This window comes from Drosophila yakuba, chromosome 3L, assembly GCF_016746365.2.
Source record: "Drosophila yakuba strain Tai18E2 chromosome 3L, Prin_Dyak_Tai18E2_2.1, whole genome shotgun sequence".
In the NCBI taxonomy this organism is placed as follows: Eukaryota; Metazoa; Arthropoda; class Insecta; order Diptera; family Drosophilidae; genus Drosophila; species Drosophila yakuba.
The window spans coordinates 6001641-6017343 of NC_052529.2; the positions used below are offsets into that span (position 1 = coordinate 6001641).

Here is a 15703-nt window from a genome sequence, read left to right on the forward strand (position 1 = left end):
GCATGCTGGCAAAGCGGGCAAAATTATTCGCCCCGCTGAGCGCTTTTGTTAATTATGCCACGGCTCCTGCAGGTTTCCTCGCTGCGCTGCCACTTTCTTTTGGCTGTTTATTTTTGTTGGCAACCGCCAAAGTTTTGTTGCACAATTTGCTGCTCAAACAAAGCCAAAACAATTTAATTGTCACAGTCGACGAAGTGAGGCAACCAAATTGCATCTTATCGCGCGCGCGAATAAATAGCTCAAAGTGTACGGATTAAACCGAAACCGAAGCAAAACCCATATGTCTGCCAAACTTTTTCAATCAGTCGTGTTCCTCGGCAAAGAGCGTGTATCCCAAAAAACTCACTTAGTTTTTCAACATTACACCCGCCCATCGAACATTTACCACTTGTATTGGGTTTTTTTTGTCTTGGTTTGGCTCACTCACTAATGAGCAAGGACATTAAATGAAAAATGTTGACAACTTTTCGGGCAACATGTTTTCGTGGCGCTTTACAGATTCTCACTACTTGTAATTGATTTGCCTCGACTTGGTGCTCCGTTGTTGTGGCTTTTCAGCCTAGAAGGCGGACCAAGTCCTTTTTCCCCATTTTCACAAACAAACACAAGGCGCTGCTTGAAGGAGGAAAATAAATGCCTAAGAGCGGCACTTTGGCAAGAAGCCAAAAAAACATTGGGCCAGGACGAGAACTTTTGTGTTTTTGTGTGAGCGCTGACAAGAAGGCTCCCGGTAACAGGCTAAGATACAAAATAAAAAGAAATGAGAAATATGAAGGAATAGAGGGAAGGAAAACTGTGTTACAACTACTGAAAAACTTGTTATCTTAATGGATATTTTGTAGTTCGTTTGTGGCCAAAATTGACTCACTCACTCTTTCTCCACCCGCTGCAAGCCATTTGCTATTCGAAACAAAACGGAAAAATATTTAAAACATCTTGAAAATCTCAAACTTAAGATTAAGCTACCCCAATGAAAATCTTACTAGTAATATAACGAAATCAATCTCCGTCTTCTAAATATTCAAGTTTGACCCCATTAGCTAATGCAATTATGCAATTGATTTGCTGCGCAGCCAAGTTAATTTAATTAAACTTTTACCTTTTGACGCTTTTAGGTCGCCTGCGCGAAAATCGAATTTTCCCTTTGTGGCGAGCTAATGAATCGGAAAACGCGCATTCAAAATGAACTGAAAACTTCATCCACGACAATTAATTCCAGTTGAGCTCAAGTGTCAGAGCTAAAGCTCTTCCTCTGAGTTCACATTTTATTGAATCACATTCACGTGCCGCCCACCCACTTTAATTGAATACGATTATGCCATTTGGAGTATAGAATCTCGATGGCCAGTATCATAAGTGTAATGCCGTAGCTGAAAAGTAGTATCAATAGGGCCGAGCTCACGGTATCCATGTCAACCTGGAATCAAGGATGCTTTTAAAGTTGAAAGGGGACATTCTTAGAACTTACATGCAGGTCTGAGGTCTCGATTTTCTTTACACAAGGCGGTTTCCTCGAGTGCCAGACATTGAAGTGATATGTCAGTATTCCTGTTTCGGTGACACGTCTCAATCTAATGAGATTTAAGGCTTAAAAATTGTAGTTTAGCAACTTTACAAATGCTTACTTACCCATAGGAAATCACCTTTCGCATGGGAGAATTCTTTTGCATTATGCTGACGGTTTTTTGGGGCGGAAACATGCTGACTTCGGTCAGATCGCAAATATCCTGTTCACTAAAGGTCTCAGCAATGATCTTATAAGCAGCAGCCACATCCACATGAAAGGCAAAACCTAAATACTTAAAAGTGAATGTATATTTATAGGGGTAATGAATTACTAACGTTCATGTTTGACCCTGAGTAAGCCCGTTTCCGGATCCAACCAATTGCTGGCTGCATTATCCTTGGCATGAGCACCAGTTTCATGGCTGTGAACTATATCCCGATAGGATTTAGCTGAATCTGCAGAGGCTGGATTCGGATCCACTGGTTCGTCTTCATCGGCTTCGTTTTCCTTGGTCGTTGGCAAACTGGTAATCTTTTTGGCATACAGCTCCATGGACACGGGATCTTTGGTGTGCTGATCATTAAAGAAATTTTTAAACTTAAAATTGCAAAGCAAACTTATTAAGTCGCGTACCAGAAAGTAATCCCTGTTGTAGAGAATATCCTCCATGCCCACCTTCAACGAACTGTGCACCAGATCGCTTAGAGTTTTGATGGTTTTGGGTTTCTCCATCAGCAGAGTGCCCACAATACTAGCCGAATAAAACTGATAGATGCAAAATGAGAAGAGTAAGCTGGTGATTACAATACAGCGACCAGAAACAAAACTTGTGGAGAATCCCAAACCCTGTTGGCATATGATTCCCACGAAGAATAGCACAGATTCCAGGAAGAGACCCACTCTTTCAGGCGCCTTCTTCTGCTTGGCCTTGCGATCCTTGATGTATTTATTGAGCTTCTGATAGCAGCGTTGCCAAAGGGTTCCCGCATCGATCGGTGTGACATCTTCATAGTCTTCCTGTTTTTCCTCAACTTTCTCCTTGCTGACCACCACTGAAACCGCAGTGATGGGACGTACTGGAGCTTCCACTGGCTGCTGATGTTGTTGCTGATGGTAATGATGCCTGGGAGGCGCACCACCTTTGGGTTTTATTAAAGCCGAGCCATCGTGCGGCACTAGTTTCCACTCGATGGTGGTGAGAAACCAAAGAATAAACACCGTCAAAACGCCGCAGCCCACTATTAAAACCCAAACATCATTGGTAAATGGTTGCAGGAATACGATACGATCCTTTTGGGTGCTTCTGGGATGGCGAAAAATGAAACAAGGACGACTCGACCAACTGCGACCGGCCACATCGATCCATTTGTGCCGCTCCAGCCAGTAGAATATGGGTGCTCCGCCAATATCAGTCTCATTGCGTATGAGGGCACCAATCATGCCATCAAACCGGCCGTTCTTTACATAGCCCCACGACGTCGTCCTGGACAGGACGAACGTCCAGTTGAACATGTCCCGCACCGCCATCAGCAGATTGAAGTTGAAGCGGTTCATCGTGTCGATGTGACCGGACACCGTGTGCGTGAGGTAGTACATTAGGGTGCCAGTCATGTTCTTGTTGGTCACCTGCCAAAGGGAACGGATATCAAAATATTGCTGCACTGGGATAAACTACTACCTCAGGTAGTTTAATCTAATTAAAAATTCAAATTTGACATCGATGTCTAAAGTTAAAGGATGAACTTAAACTCGCTAGTAAAGATGTCTGAAATTGTGCCACTTCACATTTGCCATTCAAGTCATTGTAAAATTGCAACGTCACTTTTAGAGACATTTATAATTGATAGAAAAACCCAAGTGATTTCTGTGGTTTCCCTATATTTCTCTTGATTGTACCACTTCCTCTTCGGCATGATGATGGATCTACGCAACCCAGCCAATCTCCCAGTACTCACCACCACCATGCATCGCACTCTGGCGTGTTGCATGTCCATCCGGCGACGAACTGTGGACGTGGTCCGAAACCATGTATGCAACTGGATTCCCTCTGACGGCGTGAAGCTGCCAATTTCGGTCAGATTGACGTGTCCGCCGTAGTTGAGTCCGGGGTTCCTAAGCGATGGTCAGAAAATGGGTGCAAGTCGTTGTGGGAATTAGCAGTCGGGAAGTCGACAGTTGGGAAATTATGGCTGATGTGTTGATGGCAGCCAGGCAGATGGAATTGTGCTCACTGGTATTTCAGGGGAATGATTGGTTTTGTGGTCAAGTGTTGGTGAAATGATAGTTTGTCCTTTGACTGTGGCGATATTATGCAGCTAAGGAAGCTTTCGAGGTGCTTGAGGTCAATATGGTTGAACAGAGATCTGAGATACATTGATCTGGATTCCATTGGCTAATTGAATAGTTGAATAACTTGATAACCATGTATATGGAATGAAGTTAAAGTTAGTAAATAGTTGAATACCATTTCTTGGTATTACAACTGCCATTTAATGACTGTAATTAAATGGCTCTACAACCGCAATTGCCAGGTTTATTTGAACTAACCACACAGTGCTAAATGAAACAGCAAATTAAACATATTAAATGTATAAATAAACTAATTTATATGTTTGAATTTATACGGTTAGTTTGCTAATCAATGATCCTAATCAATCAGCATACAACAAGTCCCTTGAAGTGTTCAGTCAACCATAAACAATAAAGGGACAAACATTGGCTAAAGTATTTTCGATGAAGGACAATGCAATTCAATTCAATTTAAGTTAAGAATGCAGCTTGCGTTGATTCTGAAGTTGATGACCTGGCCAGTTAATCACTCACCAAACATCGAACAGAGTGTAGTGCGCTGCCTCGGACATTCGCTTGGCCAGTGTGAGCTCCGTGTTCATGTACAGGTTCATGCCCCCCAAGAAGCTCTCGATGGAGGGCAGGTCCTCATCGTCGGTCGCCTGAATTTGCTGTCCTGGCGGCTGCTCCTCCTCCTCCAACTCCCCCTCATCACGTTTCGCCGTTGCTTCGGCTGTCTGCGTCCTTCCATGCCAGGCGAAATCCTCCATCAATAGCCAGTGAAACTTCTCGCTGTAGAGCATCTTGGCGGAAGCCTTTGAAATGATTGCACTTGAGTACTTAATAAGGAGTCTACAACTAGACGAGGCGACGAGCGCCAGCACTTGGAACAAATTTCACTAAGTTTGAATTTTCAAATTAAGTAAGGTTTAAGTATATAGTCGTATAAGCGGACAACAAAATGATTACTTGTGTTTCGTCATGTAAATTATATATAATTAATTATCTATAGAGTTATTCTTTCAGTGTCCTGTGGAGAAACCCCCAGCAGTGTTCCCCAGTTTCCATATCCCCAACCTTACCAGTTCGAGAAATCGTCGACTAAGGGCGCCGCATGCCAGATCCACGACCGCAATTTGCCTGAGGGCTTCCATCCGCAGGACGCCCTCCAGCCACTCGGAATTGCTCTGCGCCTGGCTGGGCGTCTGGCTGAATCCGCCGGTTGGTCCGCTGCCCGGTCGGTTGGGTCGCCCACTCGATGGTGCCGCCTGGGCCAGGACATCGAGAAGGACAATCCGTACAAAGAGCTCGCTATCGTAGAGACTCTTAATCAGCTGAAAATTCTTCGCCGCGAAGGCGACACGAAGTTCTGCTGCATTGGGGATTTGGTTTGGTGCCTGCAAATGTGGCTTCTGGCACGTGAAGTACGTTATCCTGGGTATGTGCTTATAGTCCTGCGCGAAACGCAATATCAGGCTGCTCTGCAGCAGCGAAGTGCGTTGCGGTTCCGCCAGACCATAATCCAACTCCAGTTCCAGCAGCTCACGTTCCGGCAATCCTTGGCAGGATAATGGCAAAAATAGGAGTAGCCACCAGTACATTGTGCTTTCTAACAATAAGTTTACATGCAAATGTCGCCTGTATATATATCTGCGCCTTTGTGTGTTAATTATTCATTTGGTTTTGGCTTTGACATTTTGCGGCTGTCAAAATTGAATTGAAATTGGCCCATAAATCGCTCATTGGAATTTCACTTTTCTTGTCAACTGACACCGGTCACCGTTCACCGTTCACCGTCATTATTCAATTTCGTTCAATTACATTTCATAATTCATGATCCACGCCCGGCTTGCCCATGAATATGCATAAAGGATATAAGGGTCGTCCCAAGTGTGCGTCTCAATCGCACTCAAACTCCTTTCGTCCTTTGGGGCTTAACGCTTCCCATGTCATAAATTCGGACAGTTTGTCACCTTAATTGAATTTCCGTGCCCATAAAGGTAACAAAGCGGAATATATCCAAAAATATATTGTAAATCGAACTTGGGTAAGCGTGATATAATCAAGTAAATATAATCAAGTAAATGAAATCAAGACTTATTTTTTTGATATTAATATAATTTGTTAATAAACTGATTTTTAATAGCATTTCTGACTTTAACGTTGGCTGTTGATTTCGGACATCTGCCAACTTTTGTTGTTTCTACTTTTGAATTTTCCTTTGCTTTCATTTCCGTGTCTTTTCCTGCCGGCTTTTCATTTAACATTTTATTTTTGTGGTCAAGTGAGTAGACCGAGAACAAAGTCATATTTCCTTATTATCTGGGCCAACGCGGTAATACCCCGAAATACAAAAAATAAAAAAATGGAATTATTTATGGCACTGTCCATTGGCTCCCTGCTAAGTGGCGCAAATTACATTTTTGTTTATTTTTCCCTTAACTTGGCCTTGGGCTCCCAATACTTGGACCTACTTATAGCTGCAAAAGGTTGCTTTTTCCTCCGTTGACTTCCATTTCATTTTTTTTTGTTTATTGTTTGCTGGCCACAATATATTTTGGCGTTCGTTGAAATACTTAATTGTACTTGGGAAGCGCGTTGGAGCGCATTGCTTTAATGGTCGTTGGTACTTGTGGATGCTTCGACTACCTTTGGCATTATTTATTTGGTCTTTAAGTGGCAGCAGTGGAAAATGCTGGCCAAAAGCCATGAGAGGTCGGTCAAACAGGGCGTATGGGTAATATTGTATTAGTGCTTCTAGTAAGCGGTTTGCTTTAGGCCTTTTGTTTGAAATTAAAGTTAATATCTTTAGACCCAATATTTCCGAAATTGAATTAAGGTAATGTGCACACTCACTTTGGCTTTGGCAGCCTCCACTAAAAGTGCAACTAAGCTGTCATAATGAGTGGGTAAAGACCTCGTTTGCTTGGCAATAAAACCGACAACAGGGTCGACAATTGCCAAACAAGAAGTTTTGCAAGCGGCCAAAAGAAACTTTTCATAAAGCACTCGTTTCCTCGGGCTAGTCTCTATCTAAAGCCAGCAAATGTTTTTTCTGTTTTCTTTTTGCGTGTCCTGAATATTGGCCAAAGTGTCAACGGCAGTAGCAAGTGCGGCTCTGCTTTATGAGCCTGTGCCCCTGCAGAAAAGCCAAGTTTCGTCCTGCAGGACGAGAAGCCACAACAAAGGCGACCCAAAGTGCAAAATGAACAACCATTCAGGGGGTCGGGGTGGCCAAGGGGGAAGGGGCGAGGGGGAATGCAGTGGGAAGTGGCCTACCACCGACGACATTTGCATGCAAATGATGCACTTTCCAGCGATTCGCTTCTCTGGGAGCAGCAGATGAACTTGTTTTGTGCTAATGAGATCAGCATGCAAATCGCTAGCTAAGGACAGGAAATTGCAGTGCAAGAAGTGTAAGGATAATGGGTCTTGCCAATGCATCTTATTCGGAATTCACAGCACACACAATCGGTGAATATTATGACAAGTCGCATTAATCAACAGGCAAAAGCTCTTAGGTGTTAGTCACTGAAAACAAATTTTAAAGAGAGTGTCTCTAATGAAATCAGAGTTATCAAGGCTCCAAATGAGATATGCTAGAGAATTATGCTATATTATATTAATATATCATAGCATGTTATTATATACATATACTGCTTTAAAAATTTCCGCAAACTCATAGATTCTTAATCAGCGGGATTTCACTTTCATCGCTGAAACTTTTACCTTCGCTGTCTGGCAACATTCTTACAGCATTGCGATGAAGTTGACAAATTCCGCTGACATTTAAGCAGCACAAATATTAATAAGTGTGAGGCGGTAAAAACTTCCAACGACTTTTATCCTTGAAACGCAGCATAGACGAAAAATTGCAGCTGCGTTCTGTGGCCCGAAGATATTCCATTTGGTTCAACTGACTTGACAGACAGCTGTGACATTTGTTGTTTCGCATTGCCGAAAGATAAATGTGGCCTGTGTACTTTCTTGCTCCTGACAAGTGGTTAGAAAACCCATTTAAAATTATAGATCCTTACTTTCCTTATAAGTGGAAAATGCCATGGATATACATATATAGTTATAGTAGTAGTATTAAAATGCAATTCCCTTATTAAACTTAAATGCGTATATTTTTAAAAATTCTACTTGAGACAATGTTTAATATATCTTGTACAGTTTTAAATTTAATTAAATAGTATAGTACTTTTATATTACTATCCTTAATTCATTATTGTGCAAATGAAGTAAGCTCTGATAAGAAAAATGCCTTTAATCCCTGAAAGAAAAATATTTCTCTGGTTTCTGACACCGTTCTTATCCTCCCCGCCAACTGAAACCCTTCACTGTAATAAAGCCATAACTATAATAGTATTAAATAAATCACAGTCCAATCTGGCGTGCTGTTTTTGCTTTTATTGCCGCTTACGCTTTTCTTTGGCCTTTCACTTGGAGGGAAAAAGTTCTTGGCGTCAACTGAGAAAGTCGCGTTGAGTGCATTTTGTTGATTTATAATAAAAATAATATTAAAACCATATTACATCATAATGAAAGAGCAGAAAGCGAACCGTAAACAAGTTTCGAGCGAAATAATAAAATGCGCTTTTTATGCATTTTCCTCCCGGGCAAACGCCTCACCAACCTGGCTTGGCACCTTTTTGTATAATGCGTGTTATGTAATAGTTTGCCTTATCCGCAGCTTTCCACTTTCCACTTTCCCTCCTCTCCCCGCACCCTTCCATGGCCAAGCTGTCGGCGGCGCGCAAACTTGGAAGCGTCAAAAAATTTCCACCATATTTTCCTTTGCGTTTTTGTTATGCTTTTGTTGCAACACACAAGTTTTCCATCCAAAACGACAGCGGCGGCGCCTGCAACACTTAGCCAAGATAAGTGCACTCAGCAAAATACCACTCACTTTTATTAGATTATTGAATTTTGTGATTTTCTAAGCTGGTAACTAAGAGCTATAGCATCGATATTTCGATAATAATTTACTTACATTACAACTTAAAAGATAGAAGATAATATTTTCATCCTCCATGATATTAAACTCTTCTTCAGCATGTTTTGGATAGAAAAGGGTATCCATTTTCAAAAGATGTAGTACCTTGAATTAATTTTTTCGTGTGTATAAGGTAGTCCCTGGGGAAGCGGTTTTGTTGGCCACATCTCAAGCCTGTGCTTGAAATGCTTAACAAAAATAAGCGTGGCCGTAAAAGCAGCCACAAACTTTCGCCAAAACAATTTTGACACCTGAACCCCAACCATTTGCCGTGTTGACAACGAACCGGGCCATGTTAATTCCACGCAGACTATGCGAGCCATGGCTTTTGACAAAAGGTAAGAAAAACTTTGGATCCCCCGGAAGTCAGAAAAAAAGAGCAAGAACCGCAGGGGCAAAAATATGTTGGGTTAAATGTGGCGCAAAAGTGAAGGGAATGCGACATAAATGTGATTTAAAACGAGTTATAATTCGCCTTGTGCCTTTTAGGTAAATTAAATTAAAAGAAAATCAATAAAGGACATACGTTGACCTGTTTTTATATTTTTATTAAAATGCGTCAGAATGTTTTTTTAGTTATAAATAAGAAGGATATTTTATCTTTGTAATGTTTATTCTTACTTGATTATGTTTTAAGCTCCTCTTTGCTTATCAATGCAAAGATCGTGCACAACTTTTTAAATGGTTTACTATGGCAAAGTAGCTTAAGAAGCAAATAAGTTTACTTAACCCGTAGTGAGAACAAGAACCGCAGGTAAACAAACTCACGTAAACACGTAACACCTTAGTCTGAGCCCAAGCTGCATGTGGATTTTGTAACTTCCTGAGCTTTGCTTTAAGGAAGTTCCACACCGAAAGCCAAGTAAACGCGGTGGTGTGACCCAGTTTATACCCATATTCGCAGCTTGGCAAACATCCTTGGCCCTTTTGGCGGAGTGGCGGAAAAGTGCTTCAATCAAACGGCTCAGACACATATGTTACGCCGGATTGTTATGGAAATCCATAAATAAAAGCGCACAGACACATGTTTACACGCTCATCAATTTTTCCAGGCATATAAAACGCCCGGTGAGGGAAATTTTGCCAGCAACACATAGGAAACTCCTATAGGAGTCTAGGAAAATGCGGCAAAATGGGGAGAGGCAGTCAAACGTCAGGCGTGAACGTTTGTTAATCTCCAACCTGGCAAAGTGTGGACAATAATTCAAGACACGTACCTGCAATAAACTGCCGAGTTGTCGCCTGCCCCTATATATAAACCAACTCACATATATATCGCTGCTAACCTTGTTTTACGACCTCTGATCTGAGATGAGCTTTAAAACGAAGTCGGGCAAATTTAATGTGACAAACGAATTAATTGAGCCTTGTCTAAACATTTCCTATTAATACTCCGTTCCTTTTTTAAGCTCTCTGCCGCCTAATTTTCTCGTCCTGTGCGTGACCAGGACTCATTGAAAATTTCCAGGCGCGCTTCGTGTTGACATTTTGGGTAGATTAAGTTATAAACAAATACGGCAAAATGCGGCTACTAATGAAGTGCTGTTCGAGTTTTTCAGACTAGCAGCGCAATGTCAACAAGTTTATTGTGTGAAGCTGTTTATGTGGCGAACATTTGATGGGGTGGCAAAAGCCTTAGGCAAACACGCAAACCAAATTAAGTCATAAAAACGTGGGCGTGTTTAAATGAATTGTCTGGGCGAATGGAGAAATCCAAATCGAAAAATGTCCAGGAAATCGCTTTTTTTTTTTGGGGCTAACAGCAAAGGAAAGTCAGAAGACATTCCATGGGCCAAAATGCTTTTTGCCACTTGTATATATTTTCGTGCGATTTGCATAATTTGTCCAAACAAACATAACACAATGTAACACAATGGCAGCACACATTGCGTATGCGTAATCTGGCACTCGTTGAGAGGGCAAAACAAGCTTTGGCCTCCAGCTCTTTTTTTTTGGTTTCGCACTTCGACATGCAAATCGAGGTGGTGGTGTTGCTGTTGGTGTTGCTCTTGTAAGGAAAACGATAAACGCCTTGAGAGCAACCCAAAACAAACCGAACAACAGCAATCCCTGGGTCACAAGCAAAGGCCAAATCCTACTAATACCCCCCCACACCATAAAAAACCCCAAAAGCAAACGCAAACCCAAACCGAAACCGAACCAAATGCATAACGTTTGTTGCCAAATCCGTCCTTTATGCTGAAATCAAACAACAATAAAAAAGGGAAACGGAAACGGGAAAGAAAAGGGAGCCAAAGCCCAGCCTCAAGGAAAAGTGCAGAAAAAGAAGTCCGTTTTATGGATATCGCCAAACGTTGGGTTATGTTTTATGACACAAACACCCAGAAAACCAACCAAAGGAACGAGCTGCAACACTCTGTGAAGACATACAAAATTGAAGTTCCATACACGAAACTATGTAGAAAGAGTTTCTATTTATTAGTAAGCTTTCTTGCTTTTAAGTTAATGGCGATAAGGAATATATGACATCTTACTTGCATTTTTCATTAATATTGAGTCGACCCTTAGAGATTTCCAGATCTAATACCTACCGAAGTAATTCTAAGCACTTATTCTTAACGAAACGGACATTCCTTGTTTCCGGTTCCCTCATTATCCATCTGCCTGATGGAATCTTCCATTCCCAAGGAGATTCTGGGATTCCATCACTTAAGTTGAGCTGATTGACCAGGACAATCGCCTGTCGCTACCTTTAAGTTCTTTGACAGGAATAAATCATTTTGTGTTTGTGCTTGGCACTCACACCTGTCCACGGCTCCTTTGGCATTTCCATTTACACTCGACCAGCCCACATTTCCGCCGATTTTCCCCACCCCACCCAACCCCACTCCATCCAACTCATTCCGTTCCTTTGCATTCCACACCCCGCTGGCGCAATAAACTTTTACGCATTCATTATGACCAACATGGAAAATGGCGTTTTTCTTTGTGCTCACCGCGTTTTTCCGTTTCTCTTTTAGCCGGTGAAAAGTGTGTAAGTGGTTGGGGTTCGTGGAACGACAGGAAAATGGCGGGGGAGTGGGCGGCATTAAATGGCCGCGGCGGGTTTTCCCGCTTTTCCCAACGGTCGCACTTCTGATTTTATTTTTTTTTTTTTGCTTTTCCGGGGACACGGCTGGAGGTGGGCGGTTAACAAAACGTCAATAAAAATAAATACTGTTGACACAGCTCGCTTATATTTTTGATCCAAAGTTAGGGTCGTTGACTTGGCCCCCGATGATGAGGATGCGTTGATAATGATTATCAATGAGGATAATGTGGCAGGGATTCAGTTGTCAAGTGACACTTGTTGTTTGTCGGTTTGAAGTATTCTCAACTCGACAATAATTTTTATTCATGTCGATAAATGATAAAATGTTCAAAAGAAATACGTTTAAAGGATCAAATTTAATCTTTATATATTTATATTATTTAACACTTTAAAACTAATTTAAATACACAATCATTAAAAAATCATTATCACCAACTGCCCTAATATACGACCTACCTATTTTTTAATAAAGCTTCCCCTTAAACCAATTTCCAGAGTGCCATGGAATGTAATTATGTGCTGAACTATATCTGAGGATATTACAGGCTTTTCGCCCAGCGCCCTCTAATTTCAGCGTTCAACATTCAATTATTCAAATGAAGCCGCACATACAGGCCACAGCTTACGCGACATTCACACTGCCTGCGTTCCCCCAAGCAATTTGCATTATTTAGTCGAAAAATGATAGGGAAGGTCAGAAAGTTGCTTACCCAATAAACGAGGAGACAATTGAGGCCCCCAGGGGCAGTCGGAGCCAAACAATTAAAACACAAAGTCAAACGGATACAAAGGTCAACGCAAATAATTGAACTGCATGTGAAATTGTGCAGGGGCAAGCAAAAAACAAACTAATAGTAGGTGTAGAAACCAGTCGATTTTCATCTTCCGTCTATACATATATAAATATATGTATCTATTGGATGGAAGATACAAAGCATCTGGCAAATAGCAACTGATAAAAATACCTCGCTAAATGTAAATACAAACAGAAATTGTGGACTGAGGAAGTGGAAGTGGGAATGCTGGAGGTAAAATTACGGGGATACGACAATAGTCGTCTTGTGCTGTGGCTGCGGGCCGTTTTACTGGCCAATTGAACATTTCGGAAATTGGAAATTTCTCACTTGATGATGGTCCACAAATTGGCCCACAATGAAGACACTCGTGCGTGAGGCAATCGAAGGGGTCGATTGCTGTGGTTTTGCCCCTAACTCTAGTTCTTCGTCAATATATCTCTTTGCGGGTTCCTTTATACGCTTGCTAAAGGTAAACTTACTTTCAGAACATCAGTTTTAAAGCTGTCTACAAGTATGCAGGGAAATAAACAAAGCCATTAAACCATCCTACTTTTTCATCAATACCTTATTGTTGCACTCTTTTTGGCACACTAACAATCAATTTAAGTTATTATTTTTCAACACTATTTTCTAAGAATTACAATGAATATTAAGTTGAGGGTACTTCATTGGTCTGTACTCGAAATGAACCAATATTTCTCTTTGGTCTTTGCCTGGGCAATAGCCCGCAGCGGGACACAGATGTATCCACCGACTGTTCGCCCAGTTCTCGGTTTGATTTCATTGTCACATCTCCGTTGTCCGATTGGGAACATGAGGGATTTGCTGGGGAGGCAATTTGATCCCAGCCCTTGTCCGTTTGATTTCCCCAGTGTTTGGGGGCCATGGAGTGGAAACGAACTGTTCCCCGTATCGCTCCCTTAACTCCTTGGCTCATCCGATGCGGCAGTGTCATAAAGTGTTTATGAGTGTTTGTCTGTGGTTACTTTGAGTGCCCGTTTTACGTCCTGTCCAAAGTTTCTGGCCGTGCCATAATTTACAAGGTGTTAAGGCGACAATTTGTGGCACTTCGACTTTTCTCTTCCGTAATTCTTTTGCCAGCCCAGTTTATATAAAGAAAAGAAAAAAAAACAAGGCCTCTACCATTTTTCACATATTTTATACAGCCTGCAAAAGGTCAAGCGAGGAAATGGCAACATTTGACAGCATCCGCAGTTGGTTTCCGCTGTGAAGAAAGCATTTCCTTGTCAATAAAAACTGTCTACATCCGGCAAAGCCATCATCAACATTTCTGTGTATCCTTCCATGCAAATTGAAAGCGAATTTGTAGATCTTCAACTTGTATATTTGTCAGAGTCAAAACTTTTTAACGTGAAGACAAACTTGTGCATTAATGGTTAAATAGAGTGTGGGCGAGACACGATTTGGGGCATATCAAGCGTATCCCCAGTGCGTTGAAAACTTTTAACTCAAATGATATTTGTCACATTGTATTGTGTTGGCTTTCATAACAGTTTAGGTGTTTTTTTCGTCTCACTGATTTCGCTTATTAGATATGAATTCCTTTGGAAAGTGTGCTCAGTGATGTTTTCAATCAAAACAACAGCATCGCCATTATCATCAGCAGATACTTTGGCAGCAACTACAAGGCGCAAGATGCCTTGCATAGCTTATAGAACATTCCGCAAGCTCGACAGGAGTGACGACTTCAGCATTCTAGCATTTTCGCATATTCGCGATGAAGGATGCAGGATACAACGCCGCAAGCTGCGTAGGAAATTTCACAGCATTGTTAGCGGCTTTTGAGGTAACGAGCGTTGGGAGGAAATGGGGTGTCCTGGGTGTTCTGGGTGCTTAGGGGAAAACCGAAGTCTTCAACAATAAGGTGAATGACGGAAATCGTCACCGCAATGTCTAAGAAGCGTGAATTGTTGCATTGGTTACAGTGTTCACAGCCACACTGACAAAAAAGAGAGCTACTTTTTGATAAGCATATCGGCAACCTTTATAGATGATTTTATGGTAATACCTTAGGCTTGTTATCGTAAAACTTGACTTAAATAAATTGCTCTACAGGTTCATAATTTATTTTATTAATTTCTAAATAAAATTGCTTGTTTGTTTATATTTTTTTCTACAGTTTACACTCGACACTATTGTATCGAAACACAAAACTGAAAGGATGAAGGCTAACATCTGGCAAGAAAGGAATATTTTGCATTTGCCACACACACATACCATATGGTCTGAATTAAACATTTTGCCGCATAAAAATTGATGCAAAAGTTCGATTTTGTTTTGCCTTTGTTTCACTCCTATTTGCCATAAATCGGATGAACAAACTACCGAACTTTTTATTTGGCTCGTTTGGCTCTGCATGGAAATTCAATTAAAGTGACAAACTGTCCAAATTTTTGACATGGGAGCAGCAGCTTCAGTAGCAACAGAGAAATCACACACAAAAATCCAATGAATGCCCAATGGACAATCAGCATAAAAAAGGCAAAAAGATTGGCAAAATGGAACGAAAAAATTCGAAAAACAAATAGTCTGAGGCACAGACTTACATGCATATTCATTGTGGAGCAAATCCTGAAAATATCACAGAGCTCCACTCGTGAATTATAAAACGTAATTGAATGATTTTGATGCGACTGGAATCGTATGGTTTTTCCGGTACGAAAAGTGAAAATTACTAACAGTTATTTTTTGCCTCTCAATCGATTAAGTTGACCAAGCAATCGATACAATGGAACAAGAAAACGTTTTAGGTTAAGCACTATGGAAATTTTTGTCATTTTTAAAACGTTTATTTTGCAGAATGTAAGTGTGTATAGAATCTAAATTAAGGAAATATTTGTTCGTTACAAGTTCTAAGCCTAATGTGTTGCTCATCACCATTAAGTATACGCCCCTTTGGACGATTTCGAGCTTATTTATGAGCTAATAGCCTCGAACGCAACGATTGCCATCTGTTTGGCTGGAAATAAGGATATGTTCAAGTATTTGCGCTGGCCAGTTGCCAACTGGCTGGCCTTTCGAAGCGGTGATTTGGCATC

At 41.2% G+C, this 15703-nt stretch overlaps 1 protein-coding gene across 1 annotated transcript; it reads right to left on the minus strand.

The window, feature by feature from the left end:
* Window positions 1–1209: 1209 nt before the first annotated feature.
* On the minus strand, window positions 1210–5412 carry LOC6533058. The gene is made up of 8 exons (XM_039374332.2): window positions 4879–5412; window positions 4331–4611; window positions 3463–3619; window positions 2141–3133; window positions 1843–2080; window positions 1630–1792; window positions 1469–1571; window positions 1210–1417 (listed from the first exon to the last, which is right to left on the minus strand). The coding sequence occupies exons 1-8, from the start codon at window positions 5395–5397 to the stop codon at window positions 1280–1282; spliced, it is 2592 nt and encodes an 863-aa protein (XP_039230266.1). The 5' UTR covers window positions 5398–5412; the 3' UTR covers window positions 1210–1279.
* Between the last annotated feature and the right edge of the window lie 10291 nt (window positions 5413–15703).